The 17,773-nt window shown below is 36.8% G+C and overlaps 1 protein-coding gene across 4 annotated transcripts in view; it reads right to left on the bottom strand.

Annotated features, from left to right (window-relative positions):
* Positions 1–17,773, bottom strand: part of C4H1orf21 (chromosome 4 C1orf21 homolog) — a 281,887-nt gene that overhangs the window by 22,184 nt on the left and 241,930 nt on the right. For all 4 annotated transcript variants that reach the window (XM_044673301.1, XM_044673300.1, XM_044673298.1 and 1 more), the window contains one exon: positions 3,711–3,771. In XM_044673301.1, the coding sequence (XP_044529236.1) occupies positions 3,711–3,771 (61 nt within the window). The remainder of the gene's footprint in view (positions 1–3,710; positions 3,772–17,773) is intronic.

Below are 17,773 nucleotides of genomic sequence, written 5' to 3'. Positions count from 1 at the left end.
CTTCCTTCCTTCCTTCCTTCCTTCCTTCCTTCCTTCCTTCCTTCCTTCCTTCCTTCCTTCCTTCCTTCCTTCCTCCCTTCCTTCCTTCCTCCCTTCCTTTCCTCCTTCTTAGAAGTGTTGTCTCTCTTTAGCTTTACCTGTTTAATTTCTTTATAGTCCAACTCAAAATGCTACCTTGTACGTGAAAGAATTTCTGATCCATGTTGGTAAGACTTTCATTCCTTGGACATCTTATATTGTTTTACACTTTACAAATATCCATTTGGGTCTTGTTTCCTTCTAGATTGTAAATTTTGCTAATGCACAGATTATGTCTTATCTATTTATTTCCCTCGAGTACCTAAACTCAGTACTTAGGGGATGCTTAATACATGTTTGGTAAATGGAATAAAAAATAGTCCTATTTATACTGTTCATTTGCCTAGCAAAATCCTCTTCTCTAAATACTCTACAGATACACTATGACTGTGAACTATTCTGAACTAGAGGACTCCTAATTAGTAAAGGGAAGCAGCAAGATGATACAGTGGGTAGAGTCCTGGCCCTGAGATCAGGAAGATTTGTCTTCCTGAGTTCAAATCCAGCCTCAGGCTCTTACTAGCTCTGTGATCATGAGTAAGTCACTTAATCCTTTTTGCCTAGCCCTTGCCTTTCTCTCAGAGTTGTTACTAAGATAGAAAGTAAGAGGTTTTTTGTTTTTTATAAAAGGGAAAAAGAAAGGTGAGATTATCCCATGAATGTGCATAGGTAGACTAACATATGCTATAATTCTTTGGTTAAAAATCTAAGAAATGGGGGGCAGCTGGATGGGTCAGTAGATTGGGTCACTAGAGACAAGAGGTCCTGGGTTCAAACCTGGTTTCAGACATTTCCTAGATGTGTGACCCTGGGCAAATTACTTAATACTCATCCCCAAGCCCTCACTGCCTTAGAATGAATACAGTGTTGATTCTAAGATGAATAGTAAGAGTTTTAAGGAAAAAAAATCCAGGAAATGGTGGGACTAGAGCCATACTTTTTATGCAATCTACAACCCTTCTCTGTCTAGAGGAAATTTCCATCCAAGAATTTGTCAGGTCAAAAATTTTGCTTTTTCCATTTTAGATTCATACATCTCTATTCTCCTGCCCAAATCAGAAAAAGGACCCATATCAGCTTGGAGCAATGACCTTCACACTTAAGAAAACAAAGTGGAATTATAGTTTGGGAATGCTTTCCAAAAATGAGCCTTCATTGGGTATTATGTTATGAATTGGATATAATATTAAGCAAGCTTTTAAAATCTTTATTTTTGATTAAACATTATATACAACAGTCCTGCCTACCAAGCAAATCTATTTATTAACAGGAAGCTAGGCAAAAAACAGGAGAGAACGGAAGACTTTGTCAAGAGGGAATAGGGCATTTTCTCCCTTTCTTACTCTTTACAAAAGGTTATTAGTGTAGGCAGAAATGACAAGCCTTTGTGTTCTTGGGAAACTGGCAACTGTTTTGTAGATTTATAAAAATCACACCTTTCTGCTAGGAAAAGCTATGCATAATCTGCTAGGGGCAACACAAAATTTCCCTACAGTCAACACAGAGACATTCAGGACAAAGTATTTACATATGTATAAGGAATAGGTCAGACATATCCAGTTTTATCTATGACCCTTCTGTATTCTGCACATCACTATAATTGGGATGGAGATGTGTAGAACTGTTCATTGTTCACTTATTAGTGGTGATATAAAATGATGAATCAGTGAGGAGAGACAGCTGCTCTTTTAAGGCTGTGCATTTCATAGTGGAGGGCTCTGTGGGTGAATAACTGAAATCGAGTGGTTGTTTTTTTTAGCACCTCTTGTGAAATTATAGTTTATAACATAGAGATTTATGAGAATAAATGAAATAAAAATTAAAACTGAGATAATTTCTCAATCAAATTAGAACAAAGATCTCTCCTCCATAATGTTTTGAAATTAAGGGATAAATTTTTCCCCTCGAGGAATAAATATCAGTTTTATAAATCATAGTATCCCAGCTGTTTAACTATTTCTTAAGCCATATTTTTACCTACTTCTCTTGAAGTGCAGAAGCTAAATTTTAATTTAGCACAGTGCCTGTCTTTAATGGATATTACATTCTACTTTGCTTAGATGGTTAGAAGAATTGTATTAATGTGATCAAGGTCATTTGTTCTAGTCTCATGGGAGTCAATTAAATTAGCGCCATTCTCCAGACAGAGATCACATTCCAAAAGCTGGTCAGTCACCTTGCAAATATATGCCCTGCTAACAGGATTAAAATGCTGTGGTTGGATTAGTGTATACCAATTTTCACTACTAAAAAAACTCCAAGTATGTATTGTGAGCTCTTTGAGGGCAGTGACTATCCTTCTCATCTTTTGGCATCCTCATCTTTAGTACAGTTCTTGGCATTTTTTAGCCTCTTAATAAATGTTTAATGACTAATTATCTTCCAAAGGTGTCATACTAAGAATCAGGCTAGTACTGGGGATGGCACTAAGAACAGGGGCAGGATCAGACTAGGAATCTAGCCATCTAAATGGTGTCTGGCAGGTACTCCAGGTCTCGGCAGGAAAAAGGCTGAATCTAGAAAGGGTCTGGGGAGTTCTCAAAGCCAATAAGAATGCTTAAAAAGTTGATTGGTCCAACATATTTTAAAATATTCAAAGCAACATTTTTATAGTAGTAAAGAACTAGAAAGAAAGTGTGTCCATTGACTGGGGAATGACTGGAGTCATTATAGTATGAGAAAGTAATGGATGGTTATCATGCACTAAGAAATGATGGCTATGGGAAGCTCAGAGAGGCTTGGGATTTATGTGAATGAAGGCAGAGTTAAAAAAGGAGATACAAGAGAACAGCCTATGAAATATCACAACAAGGTAAATGAAAAGAGCCCTGAAAGGATGCCTAACTCTGAGTAACAGAAGAGCCTAATGTTGGTTCTATAGAACAGAAAATGTATCATATCTGTTAGGGTAGAAAATTGTCTATATTGTCAGATATGGTAATTGTACTGGATGGTTTAACTGTTTTTCTTTGCCATAAAGGATGCTTCACTCTGGATAGGGTGGGCAAGATTTCCTCCCAAGAAATGACTATGCTGGAAAGAAAAAAAGGCACTGATGATTTATATTTTTCAAAAGTCTTTTAGTAATAACAGTGATCATAGGCATAGGTACAGCATGTATCGAGTATGCTAGTACCATGATCAGAAGATAGCTAATGTGAGCTCTGATTATAGGGCAAAGGCTAGTTGGTTTTTGGCTCTGTTTGATAGAGTTGACTCAACACAAGTGGAAAGCCCTGAGTCCACAGTACTGTAGTCAGAAAGTGGTCAAGGCTTGAAGGTACTGTTTATCCTGGACCAGAGGTTCTGAGAGCCCCAGGAGATCCTCAGAGAAGGGTACCATTATTATAGATGTTGTACAATCTGCAAATCAGTCCACAGCCACATTCGATTTTTTTTACCTTAAACTTCAGCGCTTGTGTCCTTAGAAAAATATCAGTGCAACAATTAGCTTCTGTAATAATTTTCTGAAAAAAGAGTCACTGAATAGTAATATGACCCTAATTCACACACACACACTCACTCTCTCTCTCTCTCTCTCTCTCTCTCTCACACACACACACACACACACACACTAAAGCTCCTAGTCTATTCCCTTTAAGAGTACATGCAATATTTATTTAGCTTCATACCTTTTCAATTTTTTCATCCAGCATTCTGAAGAATTCTTGTTGGCTTTCAGAGATGTGCATGCTGAAACACAAAAGTTCATATTAACAAAAGGTCTCCCAAATTAGTAACTTCAAAACAACTTCAGATTTACTCAAAACTCAGGGATAACCATTCAGAGTAACCTTTTTCTTCTTGTTTTGAACTTCACAGACTACATGCTTGCAAGGGACGTTGAGGATGAGACACCAAACTGGCCCTCTTTCTGTTATTAATCATGACTCTCCATGTCCCATCCCCGTGTGTACTGGTCATCCCATTTGCTGGACTCTACTGCCTACTTACTTCTGCCTTTTTCTTCTTTTAGGACTGCTCAATTATCTTTTGCATAAAGCCTTTCTTGATCTCCCCATTTCAAACTTATATTTAACTAGCTGGTATATTTTTGCATTTGTTAAGTTTATAATTATTGTACATATTTTTATATGTTCTTGTTTTCCTCATTAGAATGCACACTCTCTTTTTTTTTTTTTTAAACATCCTTACCTTCTATCTTAGAATCAATACTAAGAGTCAGTTCCAAGGCAGAAGAGAGGTAAGGGCAAGGCAATGGGTCATATGAGATAGTTCATTCATTGGTATTTTGTATTTTAACTCCTAGTAACTAGTACAGTACTTGGCACTGAGTAGATGCTTAATACTTGTTGACTGACTGGAAGGTAGTGAAGTTTCTAGATTTTGTTTTTTGAGCTCAAAATATAAGCATTTCTCCAAAGTGTATGTGGACTTTTTGGGTCATCTACGAGTCTCTCAAAGTCATCAGTGTGGTCTCAGGGGACAGTCATAACCAACTTGGGAAGCACAGAGGAGGTAACTTTTGAACAGACAAAACAAGAAGCTATTTTGTTCCAAATGAGAGGTTATGAGGTCCTAAATGAGGGCAGCAGCTAGATGAATAGAAAATGGGAGACAGATCAAGGAATAGAAACTGAATTGCAAAGATTTAGCAACTGATTGGAAATGGTATATAGGGGAAACACCCTTAGAAGTTCCGTAAAGCATAAGTTTCACTAACATGAAAATAATATTCAAAGGTGTGTTTTAGGTGATTCTATCATTGCTTACAAATGAGGAGACAGGATTTCCTTTTAATTGATAATAGTTATCTTCATTAACATTACCGGGAAGATTGAGTTAACTTTTGTCCTCAAAGCAAACACATCTGGTTCTAAAAAATGCTTAGGGAAGTACTATATGGAATAATATGACCCTGTGTGCATATGTATCTACAGCAAAAAGAAAATTAGCTCTGCTAATGACATTGAAAAGTATATTTTAGAAAAGCTGAAAGCAGCAAGATACTCAGCTAGCTGTATAGACAGAAGCTGAGGGAAGGGAGCTGAGATCAGAAATACAACTCATATTACACTTGGTGACAGTAACTACACTTTCCTGGCACAGCAAATAATAAGAACAAACTATTATTTATTTTTATTAACATAGACAATATATGAATATTATTATAAACAAGTTATTGTTAATTTTATTAATTACTAATAATCAATTACATAACCAATAATTATTTATATTATTGAATAAATTAAAGTCACATTAGCATTAATGCAGACAATATATTAATATTGCTATAAATTAGTTATCATTAATTTCAAATTATTAATAATTAATTATATAATCAAATAACCACTGATATTATTGAATAAATTAGTCATATAATAGCATTGATTATAAGTGATATTATTTAACAATTAATTATTGATATTAATAAGCAGTCAATACAACACAATGATATTAATTATTGACATTAACTATTGATTATAAATATTAACTATTGATATTAATAATTAAGTATTGATTTTAATGATTGATATTGATAATTAACATAATATAATATTAATGAATAATTAAGGGATGCAATAATATTAATAATTAATATACAACCTATTTATTATTATATGCATTAAGAGCACCAGGCTTAGAGTCAGGAAGATGTAAATTCAAATCCAGCCTCTGTCACTTAATAGCTGTGAGAATCTGGGCAAGTCATTTAGCCTCTGTTTGCCTTAGTCTCCTTCTCTATAAAATGGGAATAATATGACAACATCTACTTCCCAGATCAAATGAGCTAATAATTGTAAAGTATGTGAGCACAGCGTCTACATTTAGCTATAATAATAATGTCTAACATTATACAACGCATTTACAAAGTACATCACACATATGATCTTATTTGATCCTCACAAGTAGGGGATATTATTTTCCTAGTTTTTCAGATCAGGAAACTGAGGCCAATCGTTCTAAGATCATCCTAAAATAACCAGGGGACTGGCCTGGGTCCCTATCAGCCCAGAATACACAGTGATGATCTTTATAGATGAACTGGAGATAAAGAAGCATATACAAAAAAGAACAAATATTATAGAGATGATAGCTAGAATTATTTCCACATCATCACATATGTCAGCATCTATTTATCTATAAAACACTAGCTCTGGTATCAGAGAGGATACAGTGTCTACCTACAAACACATATCCAAAAAGAAGAGGAAACAGTGTAGTGTACACACACACACACACACCCCTTTTTCCTTTCAAGGAAAAGAGCCATCCATGCCCTTCTCCTCCGTCCCCATCAAAATAGTGGTTTTCAGGCATCGCTGTCTTTACGTAGGTTTACAGATTCCTCCAGCGCCCAGCACATTATCTCTTCTCCACTAGGTCCTATAGTACAAATCCTAGGCTGGCTGGCCAAAACTGTTATGATTATAATAACAGATAGTTTGGAGAAGCCCATTTTAACTGGTGATCCCCCTCATGACAACTGTTCAATAAACCAGTCAGAGGACCCACGTATAATAGAGCCAGGACTGGGCATCAGGCATTTCTTCGTCCCTGACGCCGGACAAGCTCCTTCCCCTACCTAAGTCTCGGTGACTTCCTCCGAGCTAAGCCTCCCGGCATCTATTATGTGGAGAAGGCGCTCTGGACACCAGCCTCGGGGGGACAAAGCCAGAGCAGAAAGAGTCCCTGCTTTTCACGAAGCTTACATTCTGCTGGGGATTCTACCGAGTCACACCGTCTGTAAAGGACGGGGCTAAAGGGGATGCTCTCACAGTTCCAATGGAACGACTCCCATGGGTACCATGCGGCCACGACTACAAAAACCCGAGCGTAATGCTCGCGAGTCCGCGTGTGTATTCCGTAACGGGAGGGGAGAGAATGGCAAGAAGTCTAGTGGACGCTCCTTCTGATTCGTGCCTTCTGGAGCCTCTGCCTCCAACGCTGTAATTTCCCAAAGTGTCCCTGTGCCCATGCGGCTTGTCTGACACCAAAGCAGCCTCAAGATTTATTTACAGCAAAAAGCGTCAGATCTTTCCCGAGTTTAACCACAGGCTCCCTAACGACCACTTTTCCCAAATGGAGCCTTTAAGTAAAACAAACTGAACAAAGATGCCAGCCAGCCCAGAGACCAAAGAGCAAAGCAGAGTTTCTTTCCTAGTGGCTGAGGCCAGCACATAGGCTTAGCTAGCTCTAGGACCAGCTATGCCATTCCTCTGAGGGTAAGAGGTGGAAAAGGGAAGAGACAAACTCTGCTTCCTGCACAGTCCTTGGCATGGATGCTTTTTACACTAAGATGACACTGGAGCCTTAAAAAGCAACCGCCTTTTGAATCTAGGATCAAAAGAAAAGGAGATGCTGCCTTCCTTTTCTCTGTCTACTAATGACTAAGGGCAGCATGGTTGGCGGGAAAAGTCTTGGGCTTGGAGTGGAAAGTGCTGTTTTCAAATTCTGTCCCTATTCCTTAATTAGCGGTAGGAATAAGACGCAGCTAGGTGGCGCAAAGGTCACAAGCACAGGACTGGGAGTCAGAAGACAGCCTGGAATCTTGCCTCAGACAAGCGGGACCCCGGACCAATCACTTAACCTCTTTGGGCCTCAATTTTCTCATCTGTAAAATGGGATGAATTATAGAATTTACCTCACAGGGTTATTGTGAGGATCAAATGAGATTAACATATGTAAATTTCTTTGAGAACTTTAAAGAGCTACTTAAATATATTATTAGATACATATAAATAATATAAATAAAATATATGATAAAAATAAAATAATATACTTACATTATTAAATACATAACTTAAATACTTAAATACATAATGACTACTTAAAGTCATTATTAGGAAGGAAGGAAATAAGCATATTTGATCTTCACAATAATTCTAGGAGGAGGATGTTATTCTTCCCACTTCACATTGGGGGGAAACTGATGAAAACAGAAGTTGAATGTGTCTTGGACAGGGTTACACATTTATTAAGTATCTGAGGCTGGATTTGATCTCAGGTCTTCCTGATTCCGGGTCAAGAATTCTATCCACTATGCTACTTATTGTTGCTGCTGTTGTTACATCATAGATTCAGAGTTGGAAAAGAATCTAACCCTCCAAAATCATATTCATTCATTCAATAAACATTGATTTGGCCCCTGCAATGTGCCAGCATTGTAATAAGCTCTGGAGATATATAAAGAGAGGCAGGGGACATTTTCTGCTATCAAGGAGTTTATAATCAAATGGGGGAGACAACATGCAAACAAATATATACAAAGCAAGCTCTATATAGGATAAGGAGGGAAAACACTGGAATGAAGATAGGTTAGGGAAGGCTTCCTGTAGGTGAGATTTTTGTTGGGACTTGAAGGCAGGGAGTTAAAATATGTAAAGTACTTTTCAAGCCTCAAAGCACTATATAAATCCTAGCTATTTTATTTAAAGCAGAAAGCAAAACTTTTATTTCTCTGAAATTTTTAAAACAAAAGTAAAAGATTTTAGATTGTAAGTTTAAAATTCAATAATCATTGTGATTTCAAATATCAGCTTAGTAGCAACTTTTAAATTGGGGTTCCCACAGGCTTGGCATGCATGATAGTCTAGGGTGACATAAGTTTTACCCATTCTGAATAATCTGCTGCTATCTTACATGTACTAAATCTTAGGATCACCACTCCCTTCTTAGAGTTTGTATCCCTTTCTCCCATCTTCTTTTACTTAGAGGTTCCAATACAGTATGGGGAAAATGGAATCCCGTGCCTTCAACAGCCACAGATATAATTTAAATATTTTTTCTAAAGCACTTAGTAGAATTATCACAAGAACTCTGGGATCTGGAAGGGATCTCAGAGGTCCCCTCGGCCCAACCCACAGAGGAACAAGAATCCTTTCTATTCTAGACATTATTTTAAATATGAAGGAATCAAGATGAGGTAAACAAATTAGGTCTTGACCAAAGACATGGAGGTATATAAGTGGCAGAGTCTGAATTTCAACCCAGGTCCCTTGATTCCAAATTCATCACTCTTCCACTTCACCATGATGACTCTCAATTAACCTATCTGAGATTCAGTTTATTCCTTTGTCAAATGAAGATGATAATATCATAGTGCCTATCTCACAGGTATTTTGAAGAATATCTTTGTGCATTGTAGTGTATTAAAAAAAAAGAAAGTGTGATGAAACTAAGCCTGACTTTGCTTTAGTTACAGGAAATTATAACTGAGAAAAGATTAACTAAAGCATTCACGGGGAACTCACTGCTTGCCTTGATATATAATATGTAGATTTTGTTCAGCAGAAAGGTGAACTGGAAGAGTGGTTCTGGGTACAATGAGTGAGTCACAACTTCAGAGAAGGATGATGGTGTGAGACAAAGGTTTTGTCAAGTAAGTATGGCAGATAGAGCCAGACTGAGCAAGTACTCACGCAAATGAAATAAAAATGGTATCACCAAGTTGAAGTTAAAGCTCATTCTTGGCAGATGCCCTCCTTTGCCTTCCAATTCCTGACACAGCCACAGAAAATAATCAGGGTTTTTAATTTGGAATCAACAAACTTTAATTGATAACTGAGTTTCAATATAATTGGTTTTCTTTGTATTCTCAAGCGTTTTATTTTATATACTTAAAAACAACATCAAGAGGGGTTCAAAGGCTTCACCAGACTTCCAGAGGGGGCCATGATACATAAAGTTAAGAAGAGGCTGGATAAAGATGGAAATATCAAGTTAATTATTAAAAAATGAAATCATTAGATCATAGCTCCAAAGCAGGAAGGGAAAGGGACTTCAGAGACCATCTAGTCCAAATCCCTCATTTTACAGATGAAGAAACTGAGGTCTAGAAAAATTAAATGACTGGTCAAGCAGATCACAAGGTTATACATCTAGTAGGTAGTAGAAGGAAATGAAATTAGAACTCAGGTGTTCTGACTCGAACACACAAAGTTTCATAAAACACACAGTGGGTAATAATAAACAACTGACCTAAAGGCTTATTTAATTCATATACTCGATCTCATTTGGGCACAAACCAAGGCATAAGGTTTACTATAGGGGACTCTACCATTGTTGTGAAGGTGGTCTCTTCAGGTGTTTTAAAAAAAAAAAACTCCTGCTGTGCCAAAATCTGAAGCACATGGTTTTAAAATACACTTGAAATCACAAGATGAAGAAATCATTGGTGAGGAGCACAGGAGGGGCATGAACTTATAAGACAGCATCTTCTTGGGCAATCTGTTTGCCTAGTCCTTGCCCTTCTGTCTTAGAATTGTTGCTATCAGAAAGTAAGAGTTTAAAAAAAGTTGTTTTGGTTGCAAAGTGTCAGTTAAGGTCATGCCAACTGTCTGTAAGTATCTGATTCATTGCAAATAAGGCTTAACTGCATTTTTAAGGTGGGGGGACAATTTTTCCCTCGAAAACAAGTGAAACACTCATTATAAGGAAAAAAAAGGGTTCTGTCGAGCCCTTTTGTAGGAGGAAACCTTCCAGAAACTAAAAACAAGAACCAAATTTTTCATAAATACATGTGTTGACAAAAAGCTTGCCAAGTCTGAATTGTCTCTCATACAGCTGAAATAGCCGTGAAGTCAATAATTTTAAAGTAATGTTGCAAAATGTTGGCTACAAAAGTTCTTTAGATCTAAAAGAAAAACGTTAATTTGCAGTGGAGTTAAAAAAAAACCAAGTTGTAGGGCAATTATACTTTATACCATAAAAGTATGCAAAAATTGCTTATTTACATGAGTTAAGATCCTAATTCTTTATCATCCCCCAAGATTTCACCAAAAAATGCAACTTAATTTACTACCCAAACACTCAGTTGTTCCTTCTGTAAAGACAGATCATTCCTCTCATAGCTAGAAATAACCTCAATGCCTATCAAGTCCAACACTTTTTTACAGATGAGGAAACTTAAGTCCAATGAGGTTGCAAGGGACTTAGCCAAGGTTACACTCTTTTTTACAGATGAGGAAACTTAAGTCCAATGAGGTTGCAAATGACTTAGTCAAGGTCAAATAGGCAGTAAGGACAAGAGGTGGGACTTGAATCCAGAAGTGGGGCTTCAAACTTAGTGCTTTTTCCTCTGGACCATGATGCATTAAAAAAATAGTATCAAACTTAACATGCAGGATTATTTATTTGCCTTTACTATATGGTGGTTTTTCTCTCACTCTCATAAAAATCATAAATCCTCTCTAAGCCTAAGAGACAAAGAGCCTGTATCAGGCAATTCAATTTCTTGAGCATCAAGGATAAAAACAGTGGCAGCCTTTGTCCCTTATTCTATAGGTCAACAGACAAGATAGAAAATAAACCCTTTCTTTAAACTTGAAAATCTTCAGATTTGAAGTTAAACTCCAAACTTGTCTAGCACTGGGAAGGCCCGTGGGGATGGGTGATAAGGGAGAAAAAAACCCTTTCTATAATGCACTTCCTTTGGAAGATTTATAAAATGCAGATTTGCCTGATGTTAGTTCAGTGAATCAAGATTAAATTAATAATCCCCCAGAAGCTGCTCAGATGCATTTCTTTCCTCATTACTGAGCAGATAAGAGAGTTTTATCATTGTACTTTTAAGGAGCGAGAATTGACCCCAACATGCCCGATACCAAGGTGCTTTTGATGGCACACGTGTTATTAACTGCCTATTGCCTCAACAGTCAGATATAATAGAGCTTCTCAGATTAATACAAAGTGGATTCAGCTTGGCTCTGATGATAGAATCCCCCCACAGGGTGATAAAAATGATTACAACAGACTGTCATGAATTCTGCAAAAGATAATTTTTAGACTTTGACACCTGTGAATAGCCTGTTCCTGGTCTAAGTATGGCACTATATAGCATTTCTTTTAGGGAGCTACAATAGACCAGCTATTCAATTTTGTTTCCTTTGAAAATATGACTTTAAAAACCACTACCATTCGCAACATGTCTCTTACTATTGTCAAGGCTATAATGGCAGTAGTTTATTTTTCCATAGCACTCTGAGGGTTGTAAAACCCCATCCTTTGCTCTGGGGGGAGGGTATTGCAATTATTAGTTCCATTTTACAGATAAAGAAACTGAGAGCCAGGGACATAAAGAGATTTGCACAGGGTGATAAAGACAGTAAATACTGATACAGTTTGAAACCCTGATCTCTTGTCTACAAGTCTGGAGCTCTTTTTACTAAACCACCGTGACAATTTAAGGTCATTTTGCTGGGAGAGGTGGGTGGTAACGAGCTAGAGGATTTCTGATGGGGGTGATTATTATTATTATTTCTCAATTAAATTAAATATAACAAATATTTATAAAGTTTACAAATTAAAAATATTTATAAAAATACATGACATTGTGATTGGTATTAGGGATTTAAGGGGGATGAAACAGGAACATTCTTGCTTTCAAGAAGCTAATAATAGTAGTAGCTAGTATTTATATAACACTTTAAGGTTGGCAAAGTGCTTTACAAATATCTCCTTTTATGCTGATAAACCCTAGGAGGTAAAGTGCTATTGCCTCCATTTTATGGTTAAGGAAAGGGAGGCATACAAAGGTTAGGTGACTTGCATAGGGGCGTTTGGAGCTGAATTTGAATTCAGATCTTACTAACTCCAGATCCAGCATTCTATCCATTGTGCTACTTTACTTATCTCTACAATTTTGAAGGGAAGCAAAGCATAGGCAGAAATAAATAACATATATTAGGTTGTGAAAAATTGGGAATGTAAGATTGTGAGAAAGAATTGCTTCTAACTTGGGTATCAGGGAAGGGGGAGATGACAACTAGGTGGGGACCTTGAGGAAGAACAGAATGACAATAAGTAGGGATATGGGGTAAGTGTTTCAGGCATGTAGGATGGCCAGGGGTAAAGTGTGGAAGCATCTGTAGCCCCTCAAAAGGTTCTATCCTGGGCTCTCTTTTACTTTCTTCCTTGACAATCTCCTTATTTCCAAGGGTTCAAATGTCATCTCAACAAAAGTGGCTCCTAAACCCACATATCCAACTCCAGTATCTCCTATTAACTCTATTCTTGAATTTCTAATTGTTTACTCAACAGTAGTAGCACCTGGATATTTCATTAGTATCTCCAACTCATATACAAAATAGAACTCATTTTTTCCCCTAGAATTTTCCTGTCAAATTCCCTTCTTTCTTTTAAGGGGACCACCATCCTTCCAGCCAACGAGAGTTTTCAGCCTCACAATCTCTTGATTCTTTCTTTTCTGTCCCTCACTCTCAGAATCTAATCAGTGGCTGAGACTTGTAGATTCTACCTCCACTCCACAATATCCTCAACAACCATCTTTTTCCCTGCTCATATAGCCATTACTCTTGCTAAAGGTTCTCTGGCATCTTATCTAGACCACTGCAAGAGGCTCCTAAAAATTGTTCTAAGATACAAGTCTGATCAGGTTACTTTCCTGAACAAAAACCTTCCCTGGCTTCCTATCTACTGAACAGATAAAATACCAAGCAAGGTTCTGAAAGCCTTCCACGATCTGGCTCCAGTTGATATCTTTCCACTACTTCTTCTGTTTACTCCCCTTCATACACTCAGTATTCTAGTCAAATTGTATAACCAGATGTTCCTGGAAATTGGCATTCCTTCACTCACCTACTGAATTTTACATGGACAGTCCCTCCTACTTGTAATGGACTTTTTCTTCATCTCCTTTGCTTTTTAGCATCTTTATCTTCATTCAAACTATTTTATTTATTTTTATTAAATACTATTTTATTTATTTCTATTAAAAATTTAAATGTTTTAAATATTTTTATTAAATATTTTCATTTAATATTTATTTTTATATTTTTATTTAATGTATTAATCTTTTATTTAACATTTATTAAACACTTCCTATATGCTAGGCACCATGGTAAGCATGGGGATCTAAAAAAGGGCGAAAAGACAGTTCCTGCTCTCAAGGCGTTCACAGTCTAATGGGGGAGACAGTACATAAATAGGCACAAATCAGCAATATACAGGAGAAATAGGAAATGATTAAGAGAGGAAAATCACTAGAATTAAGTGGGGCTGGGAAACACTTCTAATAGAAGGTGGTAGGTGTTAATAAAATCTTTGGTGAATTTCATTGGTATCAATACTAAGGATAGAAGGAGGGAGTCATTTGCTGCGGGGAGGGGGCTGGGAGTAGATTTAGGGGCTTATGGAAGATCTGCTGTGGTAAATGCAATAGAAGAATCAAGGGATTCAAGGATGGAGGAGAGCGTATCACTAAAATGGCCAACTTTAGGATGGTTCATGACTATAAAGGGAGAGAAGGAAAATCAGAACAGAGTGCTGATCTGGGAGGATGGGGAGGAATTGAGAATTCAGAGGCCTTTATGAGAACAAAGAACAACTCAATGGGGGAATTAGAATTAAGAATTAAGAACTGTGGTCAGAGAAAGGAATTTCTGAGCAGGATCTTGGAGGCAGAACAATTTTATGGGGAAGTAGAGACATATTTATTATTACTCTTGTAATCAATAGAGTTGAGGAGTCTAGGGATTGGAGACTAGAGTGTTATGACTATCATCAAAAGGAAGGCTGAAACCTGGTTCAAAACCATGGTGTCATCCTCACCTCCCCATCCTTGCTTATCCCACATATACAATCACTTATCAAATCTTGCTCTTTTTGCCACCAAAACCATCTATCCTACTATTTTCTTCTCTTTCTACTCACTCAGCCATTGCCTTTAGTATGGATCTCATCAATGCTAGCTAGGATTAGTATCTTTAAAACAGATTTTTATTGATATCTTTTGTATTTATACTACCTAGATTCTCCCTTATAATCCTCCACTCTTCAAGACAGAAATCCTTCATAACAATTTTTTTTTAAAGAAAGAAAAAGGAGAAGACAGAGTGGGAGAGAATTTGGAAATCAAAATGTAAAAAAAAAGATGCAAAAAACTAATAAAAAAATAAAATGAGGAAGGAAAAAATCAGCAAAAACTAATCACTACATCAAGATAATCTGATGTTGCATGCCATAGCCAAGGACTCTCCTCCTCCCCTTACTTTTGCAAAGATTGGTGGGGGAGGTGTTTTCTCATATTCTTTCTTTGTGGTCAAGCTGGATCTTATTCATTTTGTAACATTCCTATTTAATTGTATTGTGATCACATTGCTGTGACTGCTTCCTTCACTCTGTATCAGTTCATATCAGTTTTTCCATGTTCTTTCTATATTCGTGATGATCATATTTCTTATGTAATTATTGTAATATTATTTGTAATTCTAATATTTTGTATAATATAAACATTATTATATATAATAAATTGTATATTTCAATTTTATATATGATATATTAGATATATATTATATATAATAACAATACAAAATAATTATATTAATGTAATGACATTATAGAGTTCACAGAACACATCTATGTTTAGCTATTCCCCAATTGATAAGCTTCTATTTTTGTTGGTAGTTCTCTGCTACCCCAAGAAGTACAGCTATAAATATTTTGGTTTATATGGAGTCTTTCTTTTTGAGAGGATCTCCTTGGTATGTATATATATGCATATANACTGCTTCCTTCACTCTGTATCAGTTCATATCAGTTTTTCCATGTTCTTTCTATATTCGTGATGATCATATTTCTTATGTAATTATTGTAATATTATTTGTAATTCTAATATTTTGTATAATATAAACATTATTATATATAATAAATTGTATATTTCAATTTTATATATGATATATTAGATATATATTATATATAATAACAATACAAAATAATTATATTAATGTAATGACATTATAGAGTTCACAGAACACATCTATGTTTAGCTATTCCCCAATTGATAAGCTTCTATTTTTGTTGGTAGTTCTCTGCTACCCCAAGAAGTACAGCTATAAATATTTTGGTTTATATGGAGTCTTTCTTTTTGAGAGGATCTCCTTGGTATGTATATATATATGCATATAATATATATATATATATATATCTGCTCTGGATTAGTGTAAGAGCCTCTATAACTCATCTCCCTATCTAAAAATCTCTTCCTACTCCATTCAATCTACTACATTTCTGCCAAAGAGACATTCCTAAAGCATAAAGTTTGACCATATGTCTCGTCTCCTCTAACACAGTAAACTTTAGCAGCTTCCTATCATGCTTGTGATCAAATATAATCTTCTCTGTTTGGCATTCAAAGGTCTTCACAACCTGGCTCCGACTTCTCTTTTCTTTCTTCCTTTTAAAAAAAATCTTTATGTTCTGTCTTAGAAGTTATACTAAGTACTGGTTCTAGGGCAGAAGAGTGGTAAGGGCTAGGCAATGGGGGTTAAGTGACTTGCCCAGGGTCACACAGATAGGTAGTATCTGAAGTCACATCTGAACCTAGAACCTCCTGTCTCCAGACCTGGCTTTTATCCACTCAGCCACCTACCCAGCTGTCTCTCCAACTTCCCTTTTCAGCCTTGTTATTATACTTTCCTCCAAGGGTGTGCTAGAACCAGCTCTCCTCAGCTTTCCATCCATTATCTCACTTGGGTCTCATAACATCCCTAGTGACTGCCTTCCATGAACTCTATGGTCCTCCTGGCTTTCATGTTTTACTTTACACATGACCCTCCAACTCCTATCTTTATGCTTTTATTCTGGCTGTCCCTCATGCCTAGAATGTATTCTTCTCATTTCAACTTCTTCAGATCTTTAGTTCCTTCCAGATTCAGCCCACAAACCAAAGTCTACACGAGACATTTTCTGGTTTCCTTCCGCTCTCTACATGAGACATTTTCTGATTTCCTTCCATTCTCTTTCCTCATCAAATCCACATTTATCTCTTTTGTAGGCATCAGTATGTGTGGTCTCCCCTAGCTAGGAAGGGACTATTTCTTTAGCTTTTGTCCCTGTATCTCCAGTGCCCAACTCCGTTCCTGGCACTTTTAAAAAAAGAACCTTCACTTTCTTTCTTAGACCTGATACTAGGTATTGGCTTCAAGGCAGAAGAATAATAGAAGCTAGTCAACTGGGGTTAGGTGACTTATTCAGGATCACATAGCTTGGACTCATCTAAAACCAGATTTAAACCCAGGACCTTCTGTTTCCAGGCTTGGCTCTCTCTCCACTGAGTCACCCAGCTGACTACTCTGCTTGGCACTTAAATAAATGCCATTGCTGGATCAATTATGCTTGCTTTATATAATATGACATAAGAATGCGGATAGGTAAGGGATCTGCGATTTGGGGAGCTCCCCTTATGGAAATTCCCCCTCCCAATGCAGGAAGACATGTTCTTTCCAACACACAGTCTTAGAGAACTTTCCAGGGTGCTGAGAGATGGAGTTACTTGTTCCAAATCACACCAAGCGAGGACTTGAGCTTTCCTGGCTTCAAGATGGCTCTCTAGCAACATAAATGTGCTGTGTCTCTATTATTAAATATTAGGAGCAATTATGCAATTTCCTGTAGGAGTTATTGTCCCAAAGAGCAGATCTAGGAATAATGGATGAAAAATGCCAAAGGGCAAACTTAGTTTTGATGTAAGGAAAAGATTCCTAACCTGAGTTAGCCCAAGTGATACAGGCTGCCTCAGGAGGGAGGCAGTTGCTTCTCATGGAAAGTCTTCAAGCAAAAGCTAGATGACTACCTGTTGGGTATGGTACAGAAGGCATCCCTTTCCAGGAATGGGTTCATCTGAGTAGCTATGAAGATTCCTGACAATTCTAAAATTCTGTGAAATAATCTGTGTTCTTTTTTGCGTAGTTTGTGAAAATCAGTTCCTTTTTAG

Source organism: Gracilinanus agilis, chromosome 4 (genome assembly GCF_016433145.1).
Source record: "Gracilinanus agilis isolate LMUSP501 chromosome 4, AgileGrace, whole genome shotgun sequence".
NCBI lineage: Eukaryota > Metazoa > Chordata > Mammalia > Didelphimorphia > Didelphidae > Gracilinanus > Gracilinanus agilis.
The sequence above is the reverse complement of the archived record's forward strand: the minus strand, read 5'-3'. Positions and strand labels throughout refer to the sequence as shown.